This window comes from Musca domestica, unplaced genomic scaffold (genome assembly GCF_030504385.1).
Source record: "Musca domestica strain aabys unplaced genomic scaffold, Musca_domestica.polishedcontigs.V.1.1 46, whole genome shotgun sequence".
Taxonomy (NCBI): Eukaryota; Metazoa; Arthropoda; class Insecta; order Diptera; family Muscidae; genus Musca; species Musca domestica.
The window spans coordinates 7,380,411-7,408,269 of NW_026712336.1; the positions used below are offsets into that span (position 1 = coordinate 7,380,411).

Consider the following 27,859-nt stretch of genomic DNA (forward strand, 5'->3'; position numbering starts at 1 on the left):
CCGAGTTTTAGAAGAGATTTTTTTTTCATTGTGGAAACGGAACCAGAAAGATGCCTTAATTGAACTGCACTTTAAAAACGTTGAGGACAAATTGTAAAAGTTATATTTTTTCTCTGTGTAACCCAACATACCCACCCACCTAGCCAGCCAAGCCTTCAATGGTAATACCGGTAAAGCTTCTAAACGGAGCGATAGCACCTAACATATTGGCCAGAGCTTAAGTCAAGCAGCTCAAAGCTGAAAAAAATACTACGAACTACCAAGGAGACTTGAATTACAAACAATGACAACAAGAACAACAAGAGCCAGCACATAGGGGTGGATTTGTTTGTTAGTGGCAGTTTATACTGCGGGTTTCTATCGTCGGAACACCCGCACACAATGATGGGAAATTTTAACTATTGTTGTAATTAACTTAATACAGTCTAATCGCTGGTTGTTTTATTTCATGTTTTTTGCTTTCCTTCTCTACTACTTCTCATTTGTGAATTTTCGTTTGGCAGGAGCTGTGCTAAGTCAGTTCTTTTTGCCATGACTACGATATCCCACACCCCTTCCCCCATTTTTCCGAACTTAATTCATTGTGTAATGTTTTTTTTTTCGCAGCATATTCCTTGGAGTTTATTTGCGTTGTTAGTTAGCTAGCTGGCTGGCTCTATTGCCACTCTGTTATCCTCCTATGCAAAAAAAAAAAAAAATAGAAGACAAAAGTCTGATTGTAATGATGAGTAGAAATGGCAGCACAAAAAGCGGAGAACGAACCAAAGACTAGCAGAAGAAGAAAATCCATTGAACGTCTAACATGTTTTTGCCATTCGGTTTTGCTGTGTGTTATGCACCATTGATGTTCAATTTGACAACAACAACAACAGCAGCAGCAACAACAATGAACTTTTAAAGCACTGGGGGATCGGTTGTGTTCTTTGAGGCAATTAAAGTTTTTTTGTTGTTCGGAGATTTTTGTTTGTTTCAAACAAAAATTAGCTAATGGAAGGGAAGGAAGAAAATCGGAAAGAAATGAGGAAAGTAAATCATTTTCATTACTGAGAGATATAGGGGAAATTTAGAGAGGCACTTTATGAAGGTCTCAGAATGTCGAAATAGCTAGAAAGACAGTAGACGGAGGATGCCCAGTTGAGACAAAATCGGAGGTTGGCTAAACATGTTACACGAGTATTGTAGCAGCGTTTCGAAAAAAAGGAAGCCCAAGGGCGCATCGAGAGACAGAGAGCGAGATAAAGAGATGAAGGTGAAAATTGTTTTATGGTGAGTGAAATTTTTATTGAGAGAGTGAGAGAGAGTTACCCTCGCCACTTCCTCAGCAGCTAAGCACCGACATTTTTTTCTTCAGAATAAAGTCTCATTAGCAGCTGAGGATCGAAAATCTTTAGAAAAAAGTCATCCTCAAAAGCTGAGGATGCAAATTTTTTCCCTTAGAAAAAATGTAACCTCAGCAGCTGAGGACGCATTTTTTTTCCTTTACAAAAATGTATCCTCAGCAGCTGACGATCGAAATTTTTCTCTATAGAAAAAAGTCATTCCCAGCAGCTGAGGATCGAAAATTTTTCCCATAGGAAAAAATGTCCTCAGCACCTTAGTACAGACAACTTTTAAAAAATGTTCTCTCTATATTTTTTCTATGGAGGTCATGTAAAACGAGAGGACAACTTTAGAGAGTATCTCTCCACAGACTACCATTAAAAATTGTTCTGTCTTGAGAGGACTTTTCGATAGTCTTCTGTTTTTAGGACACCTATAAATAAACTCCTAGCTATAGACGACTTTTAAAAGTCCTCGTCTTAATGGACGACCTTTGAAAAATCTTAGCTCAGGAGGAGAAGGCCTGCAAAAGACCCTCTCTCAAGAGATGAGTATTAAAGGTTTTCTCTCAAAAGAGAACCTTTCAAGGGACTGGTTTCGATAGAATTTCATAAAAAAAAACTTGAGGGACTTCAGCCCATAGAAGGCCTTTGGTTTTCGGTCCATTAAAGACTTTTGGTCTGAAGAAGACCTTCTTTAAGAGCAACTTACCTACATCACAAGATCTTTTCTTCATACCAACGCAAAAAAAAGTTCTACCAACGCAAAAAAAAAGTTCTGTCTTCTCTCTATGGCAGACCTTTAAAAAATATGCTCTTTACAGAAAAGCACCAAAAGGTCTCCTCTCTGCGGAAGGTCTTTAAAATAAGGGACCTCTCCTATCTACACAAGACCTTCCTGTAGAAGACATCGAAAGAATTTTCTGGCTTTGGAAAGCCGTAAAACATCATCTGCTCTCTTCAATTAAGCATTCATACCTTCTACAAAGGCCTGGTCCTTTAACTTTACTATAAGAGGTAAGTGAAATTCCTGTTCTCCATCAGCTCCTCTATTTAGGGTTTGTTAGTCTAGAAAGTGTCTTAGGGAAGGTGCTTCAGCTCGTTTGTAGAGACTTTCTTCAGGGAGGGCCTTTAGCCTTATCTATAGTGACGCCCTTTTGGTCGTCCCCCAATGCTCGCTTATGAGGATTTCCTTCAGCTCGGCTATAAGGACTCCCTTCAAAATATCTTATGCAAAGGTCTGGTCCTTTATCTTGTCTATAAAGGGTCAGTGGACTTCCTGGCCTCCGCCAACTCGTCTATTAAGGGTTTTCTATTCTAAAAAGTGTCTTAGAAGAGGTGCTTTAGCTCGTATTAAAGGACTTTCTTCAAGGAGGACCTTAATAAGTACCTTCAACCTCGTCTATAGAGACGCCCGTTTGGCCGTCCCCCAATGCTCGTTTATAAGGATCCTTTCAGCTCGGCTATAAGGACTCCCTTCAAGTTTCTAAAGGGATTTCCTTTCGGCTCGCCTTAAAGGACCCCCTTTAGTAAACCTGTTAGGATTCCGTTTATCACAATTATATAGATGTGTTTATAAGGAGCCAATCCCACTCACCTGCAATGACCACCTATAGCTCGTCGACGGACTACCCTGATCGCATCTGTACAGACACATTTCAGACTTTTTATAAGGACTCTTTCAGCTTTTTTTATAAAGACTCTCTTCAGCCCGTCCAAAGAGACACCCTTCATCTCGTCTAAAGAGGGTCCCTCCAGTTCGCCTTTACAGATTTCTTCAAGCTCGCCTATAACGACTTTTTTTCAACTGACCGTAAGCTCTTATCCAAAGACATTCTCATGTTCGCCTACCAAAAATCTCTTCAATTCGTCCTAAAGGACTCCCTTTAAGGACCCTCTATGGTTCCTATAGGGACTCCCTTCAGCTCGACTATAGGGACTCCCTTCAGCTCGACTATAGGGACTCCCTTCAGCTCGCCTATATGGCCTCCCTTCAGCTCGCCTATAGGAACTATCTTCGGATTCTTATATAGCTCCCTTCACCTCGCCTATAGGGACTCCCTTCAGCTCGCCTATAGGAACTATCTTCGGCTTCTTATATAGCTCCCTTCAGCTCGCCTTTAAGGACTCCCTTTAGCTCGCCTTTAAGGGCTCCCTTTAGCTAGCCTTTAAGGACTCCCTTCAGCTCGCCTTTAAGGACTCCCTTCAGCTCGCATTTAAGGACTCCCTTCAACTCGCCTTAAAGAACTTCCTTCAGGTCGCCTTAAGGACACTCTTCAGCTTACCTATAGGAACTTTCTTCGACTTCTTAAATAGCTCCCTTCAGGTCGCTTTCGACGACTCCGTTTGGCTCACCTTCAAGGACTCGCTTTGACCCGCCATTAAGGACCCCCTTAAGCTTTTTTATAGAGAGTTCCAGTTCCATATTTTTTACTTGAATTTAATTTTCTTCCAAAATCCTTCATTGTTTAGCGTTTCAAAAGTTCAGTTGCATTCAAAATGAAATTTACATTAATTTCCAACTACTCCTAAACATTACTGACAGTCAACGCAAAGCAAGTGAAAACTTTGTAAAAAATTGTGACAATTCGGCATTGGGGAAGCCAGAGAAGACTGCTGAGATGCAATTCCTCCCGCACACACACACACATACACAGAGACAAAACGATTTCCTTTGTTATTAAGTAATTTTTATGTTAATAATGACTTGAACGAGTTCAAAGAGAAAAAAAAACGAAAACGCTGTAACGACCAACAATGAAATTCAACAATAAATTTACACTTCAAAGCAAAGGAAAATGAAAGAAAGAAAGGGGGGTTGGGGGGGAAAGATAGACAGAGTTAGTAAAAAAATCCAATTTTGGTTTTGGGGCGTTCGAATGACACGAGTTGAAATGCAAGAGCCCAAGCTCAGCTAAATTCTGCCGCACAAAAGAAGAAACAATAATAATGAATCCTTGGAGATTCATCGCCTTTTTCACACACAAGGCGGAATTGTTAACTCCCCAATTTGCAAGTTCCGTTTTTTACTCCATTGGCAGGCATTGAATTAAAGGAGAAATGAAGGATGGATTTCTTTGCACAGAAGGCAAAGGCAAATATTCGCAACTCCCCTCTCCCTCTCTCTCTCTCTCTCTTTTTTTCCTTTTGAAGGGGGAGGGAGGATTCGAACATCAATGAATGGCTACTTAAAAAAATATTGGCATAAATTATGAACACCATTACACTTCCGTTCTGACCAGGCTGTATGCCAAGACGGCATACGGCAGCGGCGGAAGCTAATGGATGGCTAAAGGAAATTCATGAAAATGCAAAAACGAAAAGCAAAACCAAAAAAACCGTTAACTTGACTAGCATAAAGGATGTCATATCGATAAGGATCAAATGCTGGTTAAAAGGGGCCAACTTGCCACAAAAGAAAATTGTGGCCTAAGAAGAATTATGGCTAATGCAATCCTAACAGAGGGGAGAAAAAAAGAGAAATGGATTGAGCGGCGGTGGTAGAACAAAATGTAGGCTGTCGTCATCATTTGTGGCCATTTCTTGTTTTACAGTTCATTGAGCCGTGTTGATGGCTTCACTGTTCATCCTGCCACTTTTTTTTCGTTTTATTTTCACTTCTTTTTTCATTTTGAAGATGCATTGCTTTTAGATATTGGTCCAAGTATCTAAAAGCATCTAATGCAAATGACTTAAATCATTTAAACTTGAAGTGGTGGTTAAAGGATGTGTTGGAAAAGGAAGGAATAAAAAGACGAACGGGAAAAATGATTGTGGTTTTCTTGTTCAAAAAGAAGATGGGGCGAATCAAAAAGGGAAAGGAATTGAAAGCTTTTTTTTAAAAAAAGGGGCGCAGAAGAAGAAGAACTACTTATGATTATGGAACTAAGATTACATAATAGATATCAATTGCAGAAGTCATTTAGAAGTCCTTTTTTCGCCTTTGAGGTTATCTCCTGTCTTTGGAACATTTGAAGCAAAGGAAGCTTCATTAGCTTATTTTATACAAGAGAGATAGTGAGAGAAAGAGAGAAAAAAGGGGACCTGCCACCAGCAAAATCTGTCATAAGCTCCATAAGCCTTCCTCCCCTCCTCCACCACAATTAGAAGGACGAAAGGAAGAGGAGAATTAATTCGGAATTGTTAATGAATTGTAATCGAATCGTCATTGTTTTCGAACACACAAAAAAATGTCCAAAAGGCAAAAATTTTAGGCCAGTCATGACAAGAGAGGGTCTCTATGAATTGACAGGAAAAATCCATTGTAAATCCGTTTTGGAAAGGATTTTCACCTGACAGCTGTTCATTCCAAATGTGAGGGGCTTACAGGGTATTTTTGTCAAAGGATGAAATGTGAAGAAAATTTCAACTTCTTTCTCTCATCAGGGAAGGAGGTTTCCAACATAGAGCAATATTTTCAATATATGACCTCCGCCCCAAAATGGAATCTTGGTGTAGATTATGGAAGGGCTTCTTAGCTCGCCTTTAAGGACTCGCTCTCCTTTAAGGGACTCCATTCAGGTCCCATTTAAAATATGTATAAAATTTAACGATTTTCCCTGAGAGTCTATTAGGGAAGGAAATGTGGGAAGAAAGTCTTCCAAATGGAAATTTAATATTTGACCTGGACCCTGAAATAGACTCAGGTGTAGATTACAGAAAGGCTTCTCAGCTCTCCTTTAAGGGACTCCCTTTAGCTTACCTTTAAAGACTCCATTCAGAACGCATTTTGGAATTCTCTTTAGCACGCCTTTAAGGACTCTCTCTCTCTCTCTCGCCTTTAGGGACTCCCTTCAGCTCGTTTATAAAGACTCCCATAGGCTCGCATAACGACAGGGAAAGACTCTATGAGTTGACACGAAAAATCCATTGTAAATTCGTTTGGGAAAGAATTTTCGCCTGACAGCCAAATGTAAAGGGGCTTACAGAGTATTTTCTGCCAAAGGAGAAAATGTGAAGACAAATTCAATGACTTTCCCCCAAGCGTCCATTAGGCAAGGAAATGTGAAAAGAAGGTTCCCTAAATGGAACATTTTTTATGACCTCAACTACGAAGTTGACTTAGGACCCATAGGCCTCCTAAAGACCCCCTCTAGTTCGTCCAGAAAATCTCTCTTCAGTTCCTATTCAGATATTTCTTTCAGGACACTCCTTAGCTTGCCTATAAGGACTTCTTTCAATTCATCTATAAGGACACCCTTTAGCCCGCCCTTAAGGACTCCATTTAGCTCATACATAAAGACTCCTTTAGGCTTGCCTAAAGATTTCCATTAGGACTCTGCTTAGCTCACCTTTAAGAACTCCCTTCAGTCCACTTAAGAGGCCCTTTAGCACGCCTTTAAGGACTCCCTTCAGCTCGTCTTGAAATACTTCCTTAACCTCGCCTAAAGGCTTCAGTTAATTCGTCTATGAAACTTCTCTTCAGTTCGTTTTCAGAGATTTCCTTCATTGAGCGAGGAACGAAGGAGGGCAGAAAACTCTGGAAGTACCGATGATTTGGGGGGCTGTACCGGAATGTGGACCATTTGCAATATCAACTTCAAAGAAATTTCTATTTTGCATGCCAATTTTATGGTTAAAGCAAGCAATTTCTCTCTTTCCGCTCTCGATTCCCTTTCAATTTCTTTTTCATTCCATTTTTCTCCATCTGACTTTTTTAGACATTCCATCAAATTTTCAAAGCAAAAATAAAATTTTCAATAAAAAATATATTCAAATTTTATTACAAAAACCTCAAAATTGACATCTTCACATCAAAATATAAGAAAAAACCATTCTTATTCCCAAATACTCTCAAATTTGTAGCCAAATTTCGCCACCAAATTGCTCCTCCGCTTCTCCTTCTACAGCATCTGATTCAAATATTTATCCACATAGGACCACAGAATTTTCGAAACACAAAACAGAGACCAGGCACCAATCCAAACATATCCCGATGATTCACCATCCATGAGAGTTGAATAGGCAGCGCTATCGTTGGTCATCTTGAGATTTGATTTGCTTTCTTGCTTCTTCGTTAGTTTTGAAGTTTCAAAAAAATAGTTTATTTTTTGGAAAAATTAAGTTTGACAGAGCTTTTACTTCCGCACGCTATGAAGAATATTTTTGAAATGCAAAAATAATATTTTTCCCAAAGCAAATGGGGAATTGAAAATCAAGGCCTACTCAAAGCCAAAAATAAATATATTTTTTTTCAATTTCATTTTTTTTTATTTTGAAATAAAGTTGTTTTGTTCAAAGTACTTTTCTTGAGAGGTGTAGAACTTTTGCTACTTAAGAAAAATAGAAAAATTTCTGTTTTTCTCGAGAAGTCTTGACAATTGTCTTTTACCTCAACAGAAAGTGCTGTTCAAGCCTCTAAGAATAGAAGACCACATAGGTCAAAGAGTGAATGTGAGAGGTCATCTATTCAGGGTAGACTTGTGGAAGATACTGCAGAAGGTCCATGAAAGATTTTGTATCCACAGAAGAGTTATGAACAAACTATAAAGATAAGCCCCTTAGAAGTTTCTCCAGTGGAAGATCTTCTCTCTACAGATGTACAATACACAATTTTTTTATCCACAGGAGATGGAAGACCTCATTTCGCGAGAAAACTTTTTGGAATCTTTCTCTTAGGGGAAAATTGGAAAAAAAAATATTTTTAACTTCATTTTGTATCTATTGAAGACGGCTTCCAATCTATAGAAAATCTGTGAAGATCTTCAATTCACACAAAACTTGTAGAGACTTATATCTTTTGGCCACAGGAGTGCTGTGGGTGGTATTCTTTTCATAGAAGTCTTATGGAAGTCCATTTGTCTAGAGAAAACCGGTTCAAAGTCTTCTCTCTAGAGAAAACATAAAAAATTCTATCTGCTTCCTACAGAAGACCAGTGGCAAAGTTTACTATCCACAGAAGATCTGTAGAGGGCCTTCTGCATATAAAAGACTAGAAAAAGTCTTGATATCTGGAGAACAGACCTCAAATTTATTTTGAAATTAAATTTAACTCTCTCGTTCATTTTGTTTGTTTTTTCTTATTATAGAAGCATCTTCTGAAAATTGCTTGTAATTAAGGGACTGTTTGAGAGTATCACTTTTATGTTTTATCCCAATTCTGTGTTGGTTGTGTGTGTGCCGAGAATTAATGTCAAGCTACTGGTAATGTGAAAACTAGTTTATTTACATTACCTTGTAATGAGTTGTTCGGTTTATGTGAATCTCATACTTTTCTGGGATACTGGAGTTCCTTCAACGGTTTGATTAATCTTATTTTATAACAGATCCTTCTATAGAAGATCCTTAAAAAATATTCTCTTCTTATGAGTTCTTCACGTCTTATCCCTGAAGGAGATATTTTTAATGTTTTTTTCAATATAGGAGAGTTTTAAAACGTATTCTCTTGAGAGGAGATCTCCAGGTGTTTTAACTAAAATATATCTAAAACGAATCTAAAGGTATACAGAAGACCGCAATGAAGAAATTAAGAAAGAAGATCAAGGAAAAGGTCGACTTCTCTCAACAAGAGGCTTTTGAAGGTTCATTTGTCTATATAAGTTCTTAAAAGACTCCCTGGCCCTCCACATCGTCTGTTGAGACATCTCCCTCCAACTAGTCTACAAAGGCTCAGCGGTCTCAGTCTATAAAGACTCTCTATATATACAAAAATAGGAACTACATTGTTAAAAAAAAAAACCTTCTTGTGGGCCTTAGACGTCGGAGTGCCTTATAAGGATTTTAGAAATTACTTTAGGAATTTTTCAAAAAAGAAAAAAAAACTTAGCTTTAAAAGCTTATAATCCAAAATATATATTGTGTAATATCAAACTTTAGGCTGGAGATCAGCAGAAAAAATGAACATTCGATTTCGGGAAAAATTTATAGAAATGAAAACAAATCGAGTTCCATTAATCTTAAATGGGCCTAGGCAAACTTATTTCGATTGAAATTTATTTGTTATCGAAGGCGGGGATTTTGGCCCCAGGACTTTTTTTGAGAGTCCAATACAAGGGGTGTGAGTTTTTCAAAAATATTTTGCTGGTATCCCATCATTGACATTAAGTTCGTCATTTATTTATGTATTACTATTATTATTATTATTATGTTCATTATTATTATTATTATTATTATTATTATTATTATTATTATTATTATTATTATTATTATTATTATTATTATTATTATTATTATTATTATTATTATTATTATTATTATTATTATTATTATTATTATTATTATTATTATTATTATTATTATTATTATTATTATTATTATTATTATTATTATTATTATTATTATTATTATTATTATTATTATTATTATTATTATTATTATTATTATTATTATTATTATTATTATTATTATTATTATTATTATTATTATTATTATTATTATTATTATTATTATTATTATTATTATTATTATTATTATTATTATTATTATTATTATTATTATTATTATTATTATTATTATTATTATTATTATTATTATTATTATTATTATTATTATTATTATTATTATTATTATTATTATTATTATTATTATTATTATTATTATTATTATTATTATTATTATTATTATTATTATTATTATTATTATTATTATTATTATTATTATTATTATTATTATTATTAGTATTATAAAATTAGTTATTATAAATTTTTATTTATTTATAAATATTAAATTAAAAAATAAAATCAGTAAAAAGTTGAGTAGATTATTTTTATATTCAATAATAATTAATATATTATTATTTATTTATTATTATTACTATAATTTAATTTCCATTATTTATTAATATTTAAAAATTCATAAAAATCTTGTTTCCCAACATTTTTGAAGAGAATATTATTTTAATATATATTTTAAAAATAGATACTCATAAATTCTCCAAAAATATATTTCCTAATAATTATTATTATTATTTTTTCTTTTTGTACTAGAGGATTATTCTAATTTTTGTTTTCAAACCCCATTGATTTTTTGTTAGCATTTAGCCTTTACCATTTGATAAAGCGACCAACAGCAGCAGCTTAATTAACATTTTCAAATCTATAATTTTTTGCGCTAAAAATTTGATTCGGGTGGTTGTGGTGGAGAAGCAGCTGGTTTTTCGTTTTTTGTCACATACTCTAAAACTAGTTTGGGTTTTTTAAAGCATATAAGTATATATATATATATGTATATGTGAGTGTATGGGCATGTAAATATGTTATAAAACTAGGGAACTAAATAAAAATGAGAGATGTTGAACCCAAAAAGTGAAATAAAGTAGAGACAGACATAGGCAGACTAAGGCATATGAAGGCGGCGATATGTTTGGAAATCCCTCCGCTCCCCAAAGAAGAAGCGATGAGGAAACTTTCCCAAAAACAAAAGTGCAAAATAATGACAAATAATGGACATGCATTACAAAAAAAAAGAGGATTTTGAGAATTATATTTAGATGTATGGTATATATGGCTTATAATAATAGAGGTTTGTTTTTTAAAAAGCATCTACTAACCTTAATGCTATCATAGCAGGCGGTCACCTTGCCATTTTGCACTTCAACATTTGCAGGCGGATGGGCAAATTTACATTCGGTATCTTGGCGGGAACATTTATTCCTTTGAAATTCACGACATACTTCTAGCTGGAGCCAACGTGAATCTTTGCCATTCAATAGGCTGGTCATATTAACCATAGCGGCCATTTTTTTTTTTGAGAGGGGAGTTTGTGTGACTGCTTTGTATTCTTGGAGGGGGGATAGCTGGCTAGCTTAGATTTCCTTTTCTTGGTGTTGGGCTAGCTTTTTGTTGTTGTAAGTTTTTTTTTTTTTTGGTTTACTTTTGGGTTTAGCAATAAAACACCGCTGGACAGTCTATTTAGGTATGTTTCTTACATAAAGAAAAGCTGCCGTCTAGTTGCTGATGATGTATGGATGGATAGATGGAGGCGGATAATGGGTAATGGATACTGGCCAAAAATCACTGTCTGGGGTCCGGGCGGGGTATAGGATATTTTGATGAGACAGAGAGAGAGTGCGAAAAGAACGCACGCACACACAGAGAGAGATAGTTGAAGATTATAGGGATGACGAAAAACGTGGAGGGAGGACTAAATAGAGATTTGTTTCTTGATGTCGATGAGGGCAAGATTTCAGCTTCCAAGTCCTTTGTTGATGTTCTCCAGATTAATCCCGATTTTGGTAGTTCAACATTCTCTGTGAGTTTTCAATTGCTTTATTTCTTTGTTGTGAATGACTTTTTTTTTGGTCTTCTTGATTTTTCTTTTTCAATTTTTTCTTGCTGTCAAATTTTAGGGTTGCCAAGTTTTTTCAAATTTCTTTTGTAAGAGTTTTTTTTTTCTTTTTTGTAAATTTTTCTCTTTTTTTATTCTCTTGAAATATTAACACTCACAAATCTACATTTGAGTTGAGTTATTTATTCCGACGACTTTTTTCTTTAGAAAAAAAAAAAACAAAAAAATAAATTTTATTTTTTAATAATTAAAAAAACAATTATTTTTATTTATAGAAATGATGACTAGAGTAGTACGAGCGGTTTCAACCCAGCCGGTTTTCGGTTTTAATTTCAATTTTAATTAATACGATTTTTTTATATAACCGTACCGTTTGGTTTTTTATCTAAATTAGCTAGGCTTTTGGAGGTTATTTTATCCAGCAAAATCAAAAAAACCTTAACCAAAACCATAAGTGTCAAAAACTCAAAAACAATTGACAGCCCAAAAAAAGTTGAGGTCGAGGTGGTGTTGAAGGGTGGTGGTGAGGATGGTGTTGGTGGTTTTGGAACTCAATAAAAAAGGACCTTTCTTTGTAACGTTTATTTTATTTTGCTGGGTAGGATAGTAGGTTATATAGCATTTCAAGCGCAACAATCAAAATAACAGCAGCTTGTTCTGTTTTATTTTTTTTTTTTTTCTATTTAAGTTTCAGTTTACTGGCTTTCTAAGATAACATTATATAATGGCTATATATCTGGCCTTTTATTTTTAGAGAAAAGCTGCAGCAGCGTTTGGATTTTTTTATATATTTTTTATCCCAGATTTATTTTTTTGTTCTATATATCACGGGATTCAGGCTTATACAGAAGCTACAGGCATATGTATTTGGTATTTGGTAGTTGTGTACATTATCTGAAATTAGACAGAGAAAAGAACAAGAGAAAAATACAAAAACAAGTTAGCATTTATGGTTGTTACTTATGGTCTAAAAAAAAACAACACAAAATAAATATTTAAAATTACCTAAAAATAAATAATAATTATAATCTAAATGAAGTTTGTTTTTTGTTCGAAAATAGAAGAATAAGCATAGGTGTCTCTTAGAAGCTAATAGGGAAATGTGTTGTGTCCATTTAAAGATAAAAAAGCATTCATTACACAGATTGATATCCCAGCAAACATTTTTTTATGTAAATTTGTTTCACAAGCATGTCTTTTTTCCCCGAAAAATAACATAAATAAAGCAAATTTGTTTTCAATCTATCACTTAAAGCTATGGCAAGCACATTTATTTTATATCCTGAAGGATATCGGTTTTATGTTTACATATAAGTAAGCTGGCACAGTTTAAAAGCTAATTGGTTTGGTGATACTAAAATTCCATACGCACACATACAAGCAGTTCAGTTTGAGGCACCCAAAACAAAAGCTAAAATGAAATATCAAAAGTTTTGAATATCCTGGAAGGTTGGTTTTATCATCCGGCGAGAAAAATCAAATTCAAATCTTAAAATCCATTCTTTTTTAGATCAATTTGTGATTTTTTTAATACCTGTTTAAAAAAAAATAAAAAAAGAGTCAACAAGAATATTGTCATTCACGTTAAAGGAAAACGGGAATAAGACACTAAACATTTTTTGTATGATCCCATATATTTTTTAAATAAAAGGATATTTAAGAACAACATGTTCGTTCCCGTTCAAAATACACAAAAAAATACGTTTTTAGGAGACACATTTTTAAAATGACAATTTTAGTACAATCGTAAAAAATCTGGAGCAGAGGATCTGGAACAGTTACGGAACGTGTTCCCCACAGGATCGTGGTGGAAAATGTCAATAAGATTCTAATATTTCCCAAAAGTTTTTCCAATATTTTCATATATGTTAAAATAGGAGAATATCGAAAATGAATTTTATAGGAGTTTTAGGATGGGAGTTAAAAGGACTCAATAGTGGATTTTTTCACTAATCATTTATGGGGCTAAAAATTCTAATAAAAATGCACTTTTGGTCCTTCCTAAAAAAAAATCATATTCTTCATCAATCCTTCAAGTATTCCCATAAAATTGTAAGAAAGAGTAAATTAAGTCCTTTCAAATATGTAATCAAAACTTCCATTTTAGTCCTCGAAATATGGAATAACGAAAAAGAAACAATAAATTACTACAAGAATTTTTATCCATTGCGAATCGTAAATACCAAATTCAAAACACCGTGGAAAAATGCTACGTTAGGATCATCAAAATGATATGTTACAGGAGAAAACCCAAAACTAAACAAACTTTAAACACGATATTAAAAAAAAATCGTGAAGAAAAATCTGTTTAAAATGATCAAAATATAAAATATAGGGAGGTGCCGTTATATGGGCTCTATAGGAAAACGTTGACCTATAAATACTATGTTCCGCCACCGGAGCTAGAAACCATAACGAACTACAAATACAAGATTTTAGACAATTACCCTGGAAAATGTGGCTTCAATCATCAAATACTGAATATCGAAGGTATCGCAATACGCAATGCAAAACAGGGTGAGATAAAAAAAATGCAACAAAGTCAAATGCCATAATTCTTATATTTTTTTAAATTTTAGTGAATGAAAACAAAAATGTCGGAAATAGCATCAAGTTTTAGAATAAGTTTAGATTTGTTCGAATTGGTCACCTTTGGCACGAATTATGGCCTTCAAAGGGCCAATGAAACCGTCACACGTTGCTCTGCGGTATTTTGGCTCATTCCCGGACGAGCGCTTGCTTGAGGTGATCGACACTTTCGTATTTTTTAGTGCCAACCTTGCCAAGATACTCCAGACACAATAGTAAAAGAATTGGTATCCGTAGATTTTGGTGGCCATTGTGCGTTGAAATCTCCAAGGTCTGCGGCCAAGGCTTTAATACACCCTCCAGAATATTTTCGCGATAATATTCGGCATTTATGTTGATGCCATGGTCGATTAATAAGAGCGAAGAGCGATCATCGGCTGTTATGGCCGTCGCTTGAGTTATGGTGGCCAAACGAATGTGTACATTTTCAGCTGACCTCTTTGGCAAGTAAACAGGATTATTTTGTTTGTTTACAAACTGCTGGACAACGAATGTTTTCTCATCGGAGAAAACCAAATTCGGCAGATCACTACTTTCGGCCAAGCGAAGCAAGTCTTTAGCTCTTTTGAGTAAATTTTCTTTTTGTTGCGGTGTAAGTTCTTTCATTTTTTTGGAATTTCAATGGCTTTACCCCGCCCGAGCTCATTTTTCAATATTTGCCGAATGGAATATTGCGATATGTTCAGTTCACGAGCCATTTTTCGGCCATTGGAACGCGGGATTCGATCGAATCGCTTCTTTATTTTTCGAACCATTTCTGCTGATGTTGCTATTTCCTTCCGTCCACTTCCTTGACGTCGGGCTACGCTACCAGTATCGCGGTAACGAGCGATGGTACGAGACACAAAAGATTTATTCACATTTAAATGCTGGAGTGCTCTAACGATAGCCACTTGTGGGTTTCCAGCCAAATATAAGGAAATCACACTATCACGCTTAAATTCCATCACGAATGTTTTTTTTTTCTGGAAAATTCTCACCAAAATGCTTTTGTACGCTTGTAAAAAATATAATGAGCTGTCACTAGGAAATGACAGCAGTCTGAAGTTGGTTGCAGTTTTTTCATCTCACCCTAGGCTTTAGACATTTTTTGAAATAAAAAAAAATCTGATGTTCTTTCAAAATTCGCCTACCATTAAATGCAAATCAAAGATCCGAAATTAGCTATGAAGTCTACATTCGATTTCAGATGTCCTTCCAAAATATGGCTTTAGAGTCTACGCCTAAGAATTCTCGCAAAAAAATCTGATATTCTTTCAAAATTCTCCTAAAATAAAATGGCTGAAAATCCTTTAAAAATGTCTTTAAAGAATCAAAAATCCGAAATTAGCTATGAGGTTCACATTCCCATTCAGATGTCCCTTCAAAATGTGGCTTTAGAATCTACGCCTAAGAATTCTCGGGAAAAAACATTCAGATATTCTTTTACAATTCGCATAAAATTAACTTTCATTTTTCTTTAAAAAAGCGTATAAAATTTAAGCCTAAAAGTCTCTTGAAAATCAATTTCAATCCGTTTGGAACACTCATAACCTCTAAAGATGTTTTAATATCCTTTATTTATAAAGTCCAATCCTAAAAAATCCTCTGAAAATGCTTTATTCTCAGTGTAACCTGTTTTTTTAATTCATATTGAAAATTTACTAAAATAATGACACGGAAATATTTCAAAATAAAATCAAAATTGGAAAACTTCTAAAACCCACCCTCGCACAATTTCTTTGCGTAAAACGGTGATAAGTGTTTCACTTTTTTGTGTTGCTTGTTTCTCGTTGTTTTTTTTCTCCTGCCATAATTTCTACAACCCATTGATAATTGTTATTGATTTTATTATTTTCGTTGTTGTTGGCGTTGCTGTTGCCGCTTTTCAATTAACGACAATGGTATTTATTTTCACCTCCAGGTGTATTAAAAGCGTCTATTTTCTCAGTTCAATTCAATTCAGTTCAGTTGCTGTTGTTATTCTCCCGACCAATAGAGAGACCAATTGACTCACATTGCTCTAAATTTGTTATGTATTTCTCGATTTCATTTTGAACAACAACAAGAAAAAAAAAGAAACGAAGTAACAAATTATCTAATCGCTAAATATTGATAAAAAAAATTTGTTTGTTGTTGTTGTAAGTATTTCCACATATACCAAACTATTTCAAAATATCATCAGTCATTCATTGGAAATTTTGAAGAGAAACTAGAGGAGAAACAAAACAACAGAGAGGGAGAGGGTTTTAAGGAAGTTTGGTAATGTTGTATGTGGGGGAGGATAGCAAAGGCATGGGCGTAGATAAGAATTTTTTTGGGGATGGGGGAGGAAATAGGGGTTTGAAATTGGGTGGAAGGCGGTTAAGTGTAGTTAAATAAAATCAATTAGGGTTGTATCGGCTGTTATTATTACAGGAGTCTACTTCCGTATTTCGATGCGAAAGTGAATTCGAAAAAAACACAACTCCAAATTATTTTTTTTTAATTTTTATACCCTCCATAGAATGGTAGTTCCGTTTGTAACTCCTCGAAATATTCATAATAGACCCTACAATGTATCTATACTCTGGATCAGCGTAAAGTTCTAAGAGGATTTAGCGATGTCAGACTGTCTGTCCTTCTATTGTAATTATTCTATCTTTCGCACGAATTGAGATAGAAGGCTTTTGCATACATTCATAGTTTACCAGTAAGCAGGTTAAGTTCGTAAATGGGCCTTGTCTGACCACGTCTTCGTATAGCCCCCATATAACGATACCTCCGGATATTCGGTATTTTTTATGATTTTAGCGATAGTATTTATTGGAATTATTTCAAATTTCATATTTTAAGTTCGTAATTTGTACTACAGCCTATGAGAAAAATGTTTGTATGCAGGTCCACGTCTTCGTGTAGCCCTTATATAACATTAGCTTCCAATATTCGGAATTTTGATGATTTCAGCAACATTATTCCCCAGAATCGTTTCAAATTGGAAGACCTTAATGGGCACTAAAATATATGGCAAAACATTTCCTATGCAGGTCCACGTCTTCGTATAGCCCCCATATTACGGTACCTCCCGATACTCGGTATTATTATGATTTGCTCGACATTATTCACCGGAATTATTTCAAATTTCGTACTTGAAGTTCGTACTACAGCCTATGTCAAAAATTTTTGTATGCAGGTCCACGTCTTCGTATAGCCCCCATATAACGGTACCTTCCGATATTCGGCATTTTTATGATTTTACATTACTACATTATTCTCCGTTTATTTCAAGTTTCGAAGTTCAATATGGTAATGGCTTATGACAAACAATGCCTATGTAGGTCCAATATAACGGCTATATTCGGTATTTTTAAGATTTTTACAGAACTTTTAACGGATTTTATTTTTTGAAAATTTCCAAATTCGTGGAGGGTATTCGATTTTTTTGAATTACAGTCGATTTTTTTCGGAAAATTCAAAATTACGACTCTTGTTGTTTTAAACCTCAAAAAAAAAAGTTTTTTTTGAGAGAGAGAGGAAGGGAGACTTGCATTTCGGATCACGCCACGAAACCCTATCATTTCCTTTCAAATTTTCATTTCCCATACTCAAATGTCCTTATCAAGATTTTTGGCCGCCGTTCCAGATCAATATCATCATTTAAGCCACCCTCCCTAGGCTCAATTTGGCCAAAAAATTCTTAGAATTTTTCTCCTCCCAAACTACCCTTAATAAGTAAGGGTACCATTATTCCCTCCCCTCATTGACCACTCAATCCTCAGTGGTCAATCTAACCAAGGCGGCTTAACATTTGTCTTGCTCATGAATAATATCAGATTGTTAAATATTTGTTTAACAACAAGAACAACAACACAAAAGAGTATTTGTTTTTATTATTATTTCATGACTTTGTTGTTGTTTTGGTTGCTCCATATTATTATTGTTTTTTTTTTTTGTTGTTGTCACTGAATAAAAATGTTGAATAATGTTTATGGGCCGCTTTTTGTTATTGCTGTTATTTTCTTGTCAATTTTATTTGAGCATTTTTCGCTGTGTTTTCGTTTTTTTGGTGACGTGAGATAAGAACTCATAAAAGTTTGGCTGGCTGTTGTTTGGTTTTTATTGTAATTTTTTGGGTTGGGTCTCTCTTTCACGACATTAGCAGGAAATAAAAATGTCCAAAGGTGCCATGGGTGAGAATATGTTTATGTTTTAATTTTTGAAAGTTTTAATGGGTCGGCGGCAAGCCAGCTGACTGACGGGCCTGTTCGTGTTGTTGCCAATCGCCTGCATTAATGTTGCCACAATTATGTTAGAGCAGCCGACCCAGGCAGGCAGACTGGCAGGTGGGTGGCAAAAAGGCAACCTAACGTTCGTGCAATGATAAGAATCAAAGGCTAATAAAATTGTATCAACTGGACATGAACCATAAAAACCCCTTTTTGTGGGTGACCGGCACGCTTGTTTTTCTTTTCTGGGTAGGAAACCAGGGCACATGTTTTTTTAATTAAATTACAATTTTATTTCTCAGTTTTAGGGACTTTAGGTGGGAAATTGTATGGGGTGGAAATATAATTTATATAATTTTCATATATTACACATTATTAAGAAACTCCTTGTACCAGAAGCTGTGGACCGATATCTACCCTCTTTATACCAGATCTAGTTTTTATAAAAATATTAGTATCAGTGAAATTTAAAGAGAATCGGAAGCATATGTGGCTTTCTGTGAGCGTTTTGAGGGGGTGTACCAGACAACCCCCTATGTTTCCAATCTTCACACCAGATTTTGTGTTGATAAAAATATAAGGATGTGCGAAATTTGAGGAGAATGGACAATTTATTTCGCATTCTATGATCGTTTTGGTTATTCAAAAATTTGACCCCTTTGTGGGGGGGTACAAGAAGGGGAGGCCCGATATTTATCATCTTTACACCAGATCTTATGTTGATAAAAATATAAGGATGTGCGAAATTTAAGGAGAATCGAAAATTTATTTCGCTTATTATGAACGTCTTGGTTATTCAAAAATTTGACCCTTCTGTGGGGGAGGTACCAGAAGGGGAGGCCCAATGTTTATAATCTTTACACCAGATCATGTGTTTTTAATCTTTACACCAGATCAGGATGTGTGAAATTTGATGAGATCGAAAGATTATTTCGCATTTAATGAGCCTTTTTTGTTATTTAAAATATTGACCCCTTTGTGGGGGTGGTACCAGTAGGGCTGTCCCGATATGAATCATCTTTACACCAGATTTTGTGATGATAAAAATATTGAGATATGTAAAAAATTGAATATAATTAGATGTTTATTTCGCATTTTGTGACAGTTAAAATTATTCGAAATTTTGATCTGGTATGGGGGAGGCACCAGAAGAAGTGGGCGTATAACTACCATCTTCACACCGGGCCTCATGTTAGTTGAAGTATTGTTATTTACCTAGTTTGTAAAGAATCGTATGCTTATTTCGCGTTTTATGAGAGCTTAAATTATTCAAAATGTTGATGCTTCGCGTGGGCTGATATTGTCCATTTTTGCTCCCGACCTAGCACTGATACAAATATTAGGTTTCACCAAGTTTCCACAATGTTGGATAATCCCTAATTCTTCTATAAGGCACATTATTTACTGTGAAAAAATGATTGATATTTTGGGTGAGGTTCAGGTACCTCCGCGGACCGATATTGACCTCGATTTAAGTTCGGTAATATATCGATGTACCAAGTTTGAACCAAATCGGATATCCGCCTCGAGAGTTATTGGGCCAGAAAGACAAATGGGTCGACAGACGGACACCTCTAAACCGACTCTATTTGTCCTGAAGCAGATTTGGTCCAAAGGGACCTAGGGACTAAAGCCATTTTCCATGAGGCACATTAAAAACTATGAAGAAATCTTCATAAAAAAATCTGTTTTGAATCTTAGTTTTAAGACCTGCTAAAATATTCACTCAAAATGTTTTTGGTAATCGTTAAAAAAAATTCAGTTTTTAAATCCTTTAGGGCCTGTAAAAATATGTTCAAAAGTTTGTTCGAGAATAGTTTTCTGGTTTTTCAACTCATTTTAAACATTTCCGAAGGTCGCATTTAAGTCACTATATATATCTTTAAGAATTCATTTAAAGATCCTTCCAAAATTACGTTTTAAATCGCCGTTGGTAGAGAAATATTTTCAAAATCCATTCCTAAATCCAAAATCCATTTCTAAAAGATTTCTTAAAATCCCCAGAGAAATCATTTTAAAATCCACGTTGTAAACTTCATAGAGAAAAAAATTTCAAAATTCATTTCTATGTCCATTCCCAAATACCTAGGGAAATTTATTAAGAAATGCTCTCAATAAAATTCATTCAAAAATATGTTCAAAACTAATTTTAGCATCGTATTCAATTCCAAATCCTGTCAAAAAAAATCTTTCAAAATTCATTTTGAAATCCTTTAAAAATTCAAAATACCTGCAGTTAACAATTTTATCCTTGGAGCCCAGAGATTTTCATTCAATTTGTTTCAAGTGCAACCAACACACGGACTTCCTTAGCAATGAGGTTCACATGTGTAATGTGTTGAACCCTAATTAGGGCCCCCGAGGTAACTGAAGGTCAGTCTCTTTACCCACGCCGTCAGACATTTTCAGTCAACATATGTTTTTTTAATATTTTCAAAATCAATTTCTAAGTCCCAAATCTAGCAAAATTCATTCAGAAATACTTTCCAAGCTGCTTTGAAAACGTTTCTAAAGTCCTCCAAAAAAAATCTTTCAAGTTTTATTCTGAATCCTTCAAGCAATCAGAACTGCAGTTAAAAATTCCAACCTTCGAACCCAAAGATTTTCATCCAATTTTTTTTTTCAAGTACTACCAACACACAGACTTCACCAGCAATGTGATTTACACGTGTTGTTGTCAGTTGAACTCTAATTAGGGCCCCCTGAGGTGACCGAGGGTCAGTCTCTTAACCCACACCGTCAGACATTTTCAGTATGTCACATTTAAGTCAACACATGTTTTTTCTTCTTTGCTTCAAAATTTTATTATTTTTAGACAGAAATCACTTGTGAAATTTTTTGACTGACCCTCTGCTGGTTTGAATGAACATCATCTAGTCTATCTGTCTCTCACTCCCGCTAATTTGCTCAAATAGATTTGTTGTTGGCGTGTTTTGTTTTCTTTTCAAAACCACACCATGGGACATCAGAAACACACAGAGACGCACATGTGTGTAGTACTAACACTGGGTAACCAATTTTGCTTTTTATTTTGAAAAGTAAAGTAATTTTATAATTGAAATGAGGAACTATGCTTCAAAAAAAAAAAAAAATAAAAAATAAAATAAAAATAAATAAATAAATCTTTAAATACTACAAATCCGACCGTCTTTAGGTCTTTCCTTGGGCTGTGTTTTAAACTCGTTTTTGGTACTCAACAGTCCAAAATCATAATATTTAATTTTTTATCACTTTTTCCAGCTCAATCCTCATTAATCCAACCTCTAAATAAGTGTCGTCACTTTACTAAAATTTTCAAACACAAATTTCATTTAAAATCTGCAAATCCAATCGTCTTCCAATACCCTACTGATAATCCCCTTCTCCTTCATTATATATACCCATATCCATATTTAATATAATTCTATAATAACTTGCTGTCTTCGGTCCTCCAGCTTATTGACCGGGAGACTTTTTGCGATATTAAACCCCACTTTTAGCTCATTGAAAGCTCTAGAGGCATCACTCCTTGGAGCTCCTCTCGCTCTGCACGAAACCACTGTCCATCATATTTAAATAGACACCAAAAACTTTTCGAAAATGTTTAAGTTCTATTTGTTTGTGTTTTTTTTTTTTTACTTAATTTTGTTTTATTTTTTTGCTAGTTTTAATATTTCACTGTTTGTCGACGGTGCGTTTGGTTTTAATTGAGTAAAAAGAATTTTTTGGTTTTCAAAAGCATATCTATATATTTGTATATATACAATGTATTTTGTATAAAACATACACATCTAGTCTTTGCCAATCCATTAATTTTTTTAAAAAAAAAATAATTTATTATAAACAGTTTTTTGTTTTGCTTTTTTTTTTTTTTTTGGTGTGCAAAATAACAAAGATTTACGCTAATGAAATTATGAGTGAAAACAGCGCCATCGCACACACACAATAGAGATTGAAGAGAAGTAGATTCGTTCACTTTTTTTGATGGGAGGATTATCATTAGAATCTATATTGTATTGAGAATTTCAAACTAATAATCGTGTTTTTCGGTTATTGTTAAACAACGCAAATTTGTATTTATTAGGAGGGTTTTAAAGTTTTTGAAACACAATTAATTTATTAAGACAGTAAAACCACGAAAATAAGGAGGAAATGGAGGTCTCAAAAAATTTATCACATTTAGGAATCATATTCTTAGAAGGAGATCCATGTGAAATATCATTTTCAAAGAATGCTAATGATCCATATGGGAAAAGGTTGTGAGTACATAAGCAGCTTGGCATCATGGCTAGTCATATTAAAGTCAACTTTTTAGAAACGGCCAATGAAACCCTCACACGCTGCCCGAATGTTGCTCTGCGGTATTTTGGCCCATTCCCGACGAAGCGCTTGGTATTTTTTAGGGTCAACCTTGCTTTCCAAAATACTCCAGACACAAATGTCCAACGGATTGGATTTTGGTGGCCATTGTGAGCTGGAAATGAAGCGAGGAACCTCATTTTGTAACCAATCTTGCGTGGCGCGTGCTGAGTGCGATGGTGCTGAGTTCTGTTGGAATCTCCAAGGTCTGCAGCCAAAATATTTAAGGCTTTAATACACCCTCCAGAATATTTTCGCGATAATATTCGGCATTTATCGGCTGTTATGGCGGCCCACACCATCACCATGGCCGGCGCTTGAGCTCTGGTGGCCAACCGAAGGTAGACATTTTCAGCTGATCTATTTGGCAAGTAAACACGATCATTTTGTTTGTTTACAAACAGCTGGACAACGAATGTTTTCTCATAGGAGAAAACCAAATTCGACAGTTCACCACTTTCGTCCAAAGCAAATCTTTTCTATTTTCTTCCACCCTCTATAAGGAAAAATAAGCGGGACGAACTATCAATACCCTACACCATATGGAACAAATTTGAAACTTTTCAAAAAAAAAGTAAAATTCGATTTTAGGAGCTATATGGCTATATGTTGACGTGGACCTCCCCAGCCAATTTTCTGTCTTAGGCTGTAGTATCCGTTCCAAACTTCAAATACCAAATTTTAAACCATTCCAGTTAATAATGTCGCCAAAATCATAAAAATACCCATTATCGGGAGGTAACTTTATATGGGGGCTATACGAAGACGTGGACCTGCACAGACAAATTTCTGTCATAGGCTGCTGTATCTATTTCGAACTTCAAATACCAATTCAAAACAATTCCGGCGAATAAAATCGCTGAAATCAGCAAAATACCGAATATAGGGAGGTACCGATACATGGGGGCTATATGAAGACCTGGTCCTGCATAGACAATTTTCTGTCCTAGGCTGTAGTAGCTATTGTGAACTTCAAATACCAAATTTGAAATAATTCCAGCTAATATTTTGGCTAAAATCATCAAAATACCGAATATAGGGAGGTACAGTTGTCTGGGGGCTATACGATGACGTGGACCTTCATAGACAATTTTCTGTCCTAGGCTCTAGTATCTATTTTGAACTTTAAATACCAAATTTTAAATAATTCCGAAGAATATTTTGGCTAAAATCATCAAAATACCGAATATAGGGAGGTACAGTTGTCTGGGGGCTATAACTAAACATGGACCTATTTAGCCCATTTTCAATACCAAAACTCCTGCAGACCAAACACATATGAGTAAAATTTTATTAATTTACTTCAATTCGTTTGGAAGCTAGAGTGATTTCCACACACGGGCAGACAGACAGACGGACGGTCATCGTTCGATCGACATAGAATTCTATGCTGATCAAAAATATGTACACTTTCTGGGGTCTAAAATGTATATTTCGAGGTGTTACAAATGGAATGACAAACTTTCTATATCCTCCATACTATGGTGGAGGGTATAATGACGGCAGAATTCGAGCTCTGGCATGCCTTTATGTTATGTCACAACATATGCCATGCGAAGACTTCAAGTTGCTTATGTACTCTCACTTCATACGGCTAAAGGTGAGAATTATGTATTCTTTGCTGACTGGCATAAGTTATCGACTGGAATTTTCTTAAAAAGACAAAGGAGCGTAGGGTGAGTAAATATAAATTACGGACTAAGATTGAATTAAGTCAACCAAAAACTAATTTTTTACCAAGAAGCCAGCCTATGACTTAAGCAAGTCAAAAAAAGGTTTTTGTGTCCCCACCTTCAAGAGACGCCAGATTCGCACTCAAATTCTGCCGTCGTTTTTCCTTATAATTTAGCATTAATATGCCTATCCATGATGCCTAGCTGCTTATGTACCCATACCCTAAAGGTTTTTCTATTTTTTTTTTTTTTTTGACTGGCTGGCTTTTTTGGAAAAGAACAAAGGAGTGTAAGGCCAAAATCGAACTAAGTCAACCTAAAAATTCCTTCCATCTCTAATAAGAAGACAGCCTATAGTTATGTTTTATGATTTTGTAATAAAACACATTAAGTTGTATTTTAATACTTTATTAAAATTGTATTATTTCAGCTAAAGACTTGATATTTAACCGATAAATAATTATACAACTTTCCAATTTGAGATCTCTTTAAGAACTAAACTTTAAACAAACTACATTGTATTACAAAAGTAAATATTCTACAATTGAAATTGGTGAGCATGAAAATATGTTATTTATAATAATTTGAGAGCAAGAGAGATAGAGAGAGAGTGAGAGACAGCGGGAATATAACAGTAAGTTTCTCGGAGAGAATTGTGAATTAAAGAAGTTGGATTAAATCAGAGATGTCTAGTAAGTTTTGTAAGTAAGGAATAGTGAGTCAGTTACAGTAGAGGCAATATAATATGAATCTATGACTTAAGCCAGTCAAAAAAGCCTTTTATTTACTCTCACCTTTACCCATCAGACAGTATTGAAATTTTAATATAAATACACACTCTAAAATCTATAAACACAATCGGTTTATAATCAAAAAATAAAAAAATATATTTTTAAAAGAATTTTAATAATTTGACATAAGCACTTTCAACAGCGGCCTTTGTTCTAGTTTCCACTGTCTACAATTTTTTATTTATTTTTTTAATATATTTTTCTTTTGTATTCCAAAAAAAAAAATAAAATAAATTTGACTTTATTCAGACATATAAAACAAGACACAGCCATTATAATTATAATGACCAGTTCGCTAACTTGCCAGCCAGCCAGCCTGCCTGCCTTTTTGGTTAACTTAATATTGCGTTAAAGCTAAAAAACAAAATCCACATTCGCTGGCGTCCACATCAAAATGTCATAAACATTAACATGTTTATGTCTGTTGGTGGGTCTTTGTGTGTGGCTTAGACAAGTGTTAACAAAAAAATTTTATGATACATTTTAAATCTAAACGTTTGCATTTTACGTTCTAAACAATGGCAGAAGATTTTTTGGCCTAATTTAAGATTTAATGTTTAATTATTATGGCCAGTTTACAACCCAAAGAAAAGGCATCAGTTTTGTTACATTCATGAGATCATTTCTAGGGGGAAAATAGAAAGGGAAGGAAATAGAAAATTATCTCTTTGACACTTTCCATTTTAAAAGCCAAAATTTCCCATTTTACAACTCTTCTCCGCTCCCTTCTCTTCTTAGAAAATTTGTCACCCAAACATACACTGTTGGACTGTAATTTAAAATCTGGCCAAAAATCTTCAATTTTTAAAATATTTTTTGAGATTTATTGGATTTTATAGTAACTAGGAATATTTTGCAACTGATCCTCGTCATTCTCTGAATACGTCTCGCAATTTTACTAAAATCCTCATAATCAAATTTAACTAAAAAACTACAAATCCGATCGACACTTAACCCAAATGAACATCCTCTAATGACTGGATTAAATCAAAATATATGCATGCTCCGAGCTCTCGGTCTTCCTATCGTAGGCGTTCAGAGAATAATGCCCGATCTACACTCAGACAAATATGGTCTGTGATTGAAAACCGTTGTGTTTTGCTGAGTTTATTATCCAGCACTACCCCTTCGTATAGCCCCAATATAAAGGTTTTTATTTTGACCCCTTGTGGGGGAGGTACCAGAAGTCGTCCGATATATTTCACCTACATACCAGATTTTGTGTTGATGGAATTATTAGGATGTGCTAAGTTTGAAAAGATAAGAACCTTGGATTAATAAATTAAATTAATTAAAAAAATTAAATTAATAAAAATATTGAGATGTGCAAAAATTGAAGGTAATACCCTTTGTGGGGAAGGTACATGAAGGACGTAGGCGAATGTATCCCATCTTGATACTCGATCTTATGTTGGTGGAAATATCAGGATGTGCTAAGTTTGAAAAGAATTAGATGCCCATTTCGCCTTTTATGAGCGTTCCGTTTCGGGGTAGGTACCAGAAGGAGTGATCCGCTCTATACGTTCTTTATACCAGATCTTGTGTTGGGATGTGTGAAATTTGAAGACCATGAATCATTTATTTCACATTTTATGAGAGACACGATTATTTAAAATATTGACCCGTTGTGGGGAAGCACCAGAAGAAGTAAAAAGATATATCCCATCTTCACACCAGATCTTGTGTTAATAGAAAGTATTGGAATGTGTGAAATTTGGAGAGAATGGGTCACTTATTTCACAATTTAAAATTATTCCAAACTTTTGACCCATTTTAGGGGAGGTACTAGATGCAGAATATAAGGATTTGCAAGGTTGGCACAAAATCGAATGATCCTTTTTTCATTATTTGAGGTAATTTAATTTCTATGAAAATATTGACCTCCTGTGGGGAGGTACCAGAAATATTTTGTTTTTATTTTTCAAAACAACAAATACATGCACAAAATTGGCAGAAGTCGGACACACTTAAAAAAATTTGTAATCAGCTGGAAGCTCTACCTTTCCTTTTTATTGTACCATGGAGTGGACCGATGTTGCCCATTTCCGAACTCGATATATGTTTAATAATAATATTTCGATGTACCAAATTTGGGCCAAATCGGATACTCGTGCGCACCAGCCAGCCAGACAGAGAAACGTAGATCTACTCCGAATGTCCAGAGACGGAATTGGTCCAAAGAGACCATTATTTCGATGAGGCACGTTTTGGTCGTATGCAAATGGTGCATACCCTCTGTAGACATATGGCTGAGACTGAATATGAATTTGCCAGAGGTATTTTCGAGCTGCATCTGATGTCCAGTACCAAATCGGATTAAAAATATATATGACAGCTAAAGCTATATCTGAACCGATTTTCACCAAATTTGATGTACTTGCTTCTGACTGAATTCGGTCAGATGTGCCAAAATTGAGGTCATGTGGACTGATATTGGTCATTTGGTGCACAAAAAATCTGAAATCAGATAATGATATATATGGGTACTATATACTTATCTGATTCGATCTCTTTGATAAAATTTTAAACACTTATTTCTAAGCTGTATCTGATATCTAGTACCAAAGATTATTGTTGTGGAGTGCATATTACGCATGTAAGGAACTCAAAACCCCAAATCGGATGAATCATATATATGGGAGCTATTGCTATATCCGAACCGATTTTCACCAAATGTAATATATCTGTTTCTAGTATGAATTCTGTCGGAATTTCCGAAATTCAGTTCATTTAGGTTGATA

At 34.7% G+C, this 27,859-nt stretch overlaps 1 protein-coding gene across 12 annotated transcripts in view; it reads right to left on the bottom strand.

Annotated features, from left to right (window-relative positions):
* The window catches only part of LOC101900996 (protein muscleblind), a 277,915-nt gene that overhangs the window by 221,731 nt on the left and 28,325 nt on the right, over positions 1–27,859 (bottom strand). For all 12 annotated transcript variants that reach the window (XR_009343172.1, XR_009343173.1, XM_059127643.1 and 9 more), the window contains exon 2: positions 10,807–11,744. Coding sequence is in view for 10 of the 12 variants with exons in the window: in XM_059127643.1 (XP_058983626.1) it covers positions 10,807–10,995 (189 nt within the window). In the remaining 2 variants the exon portion in view is untranslated. The remainder of the gene's footprint in view (positions 1–10,806; positions 11,745–27,859) is intronic.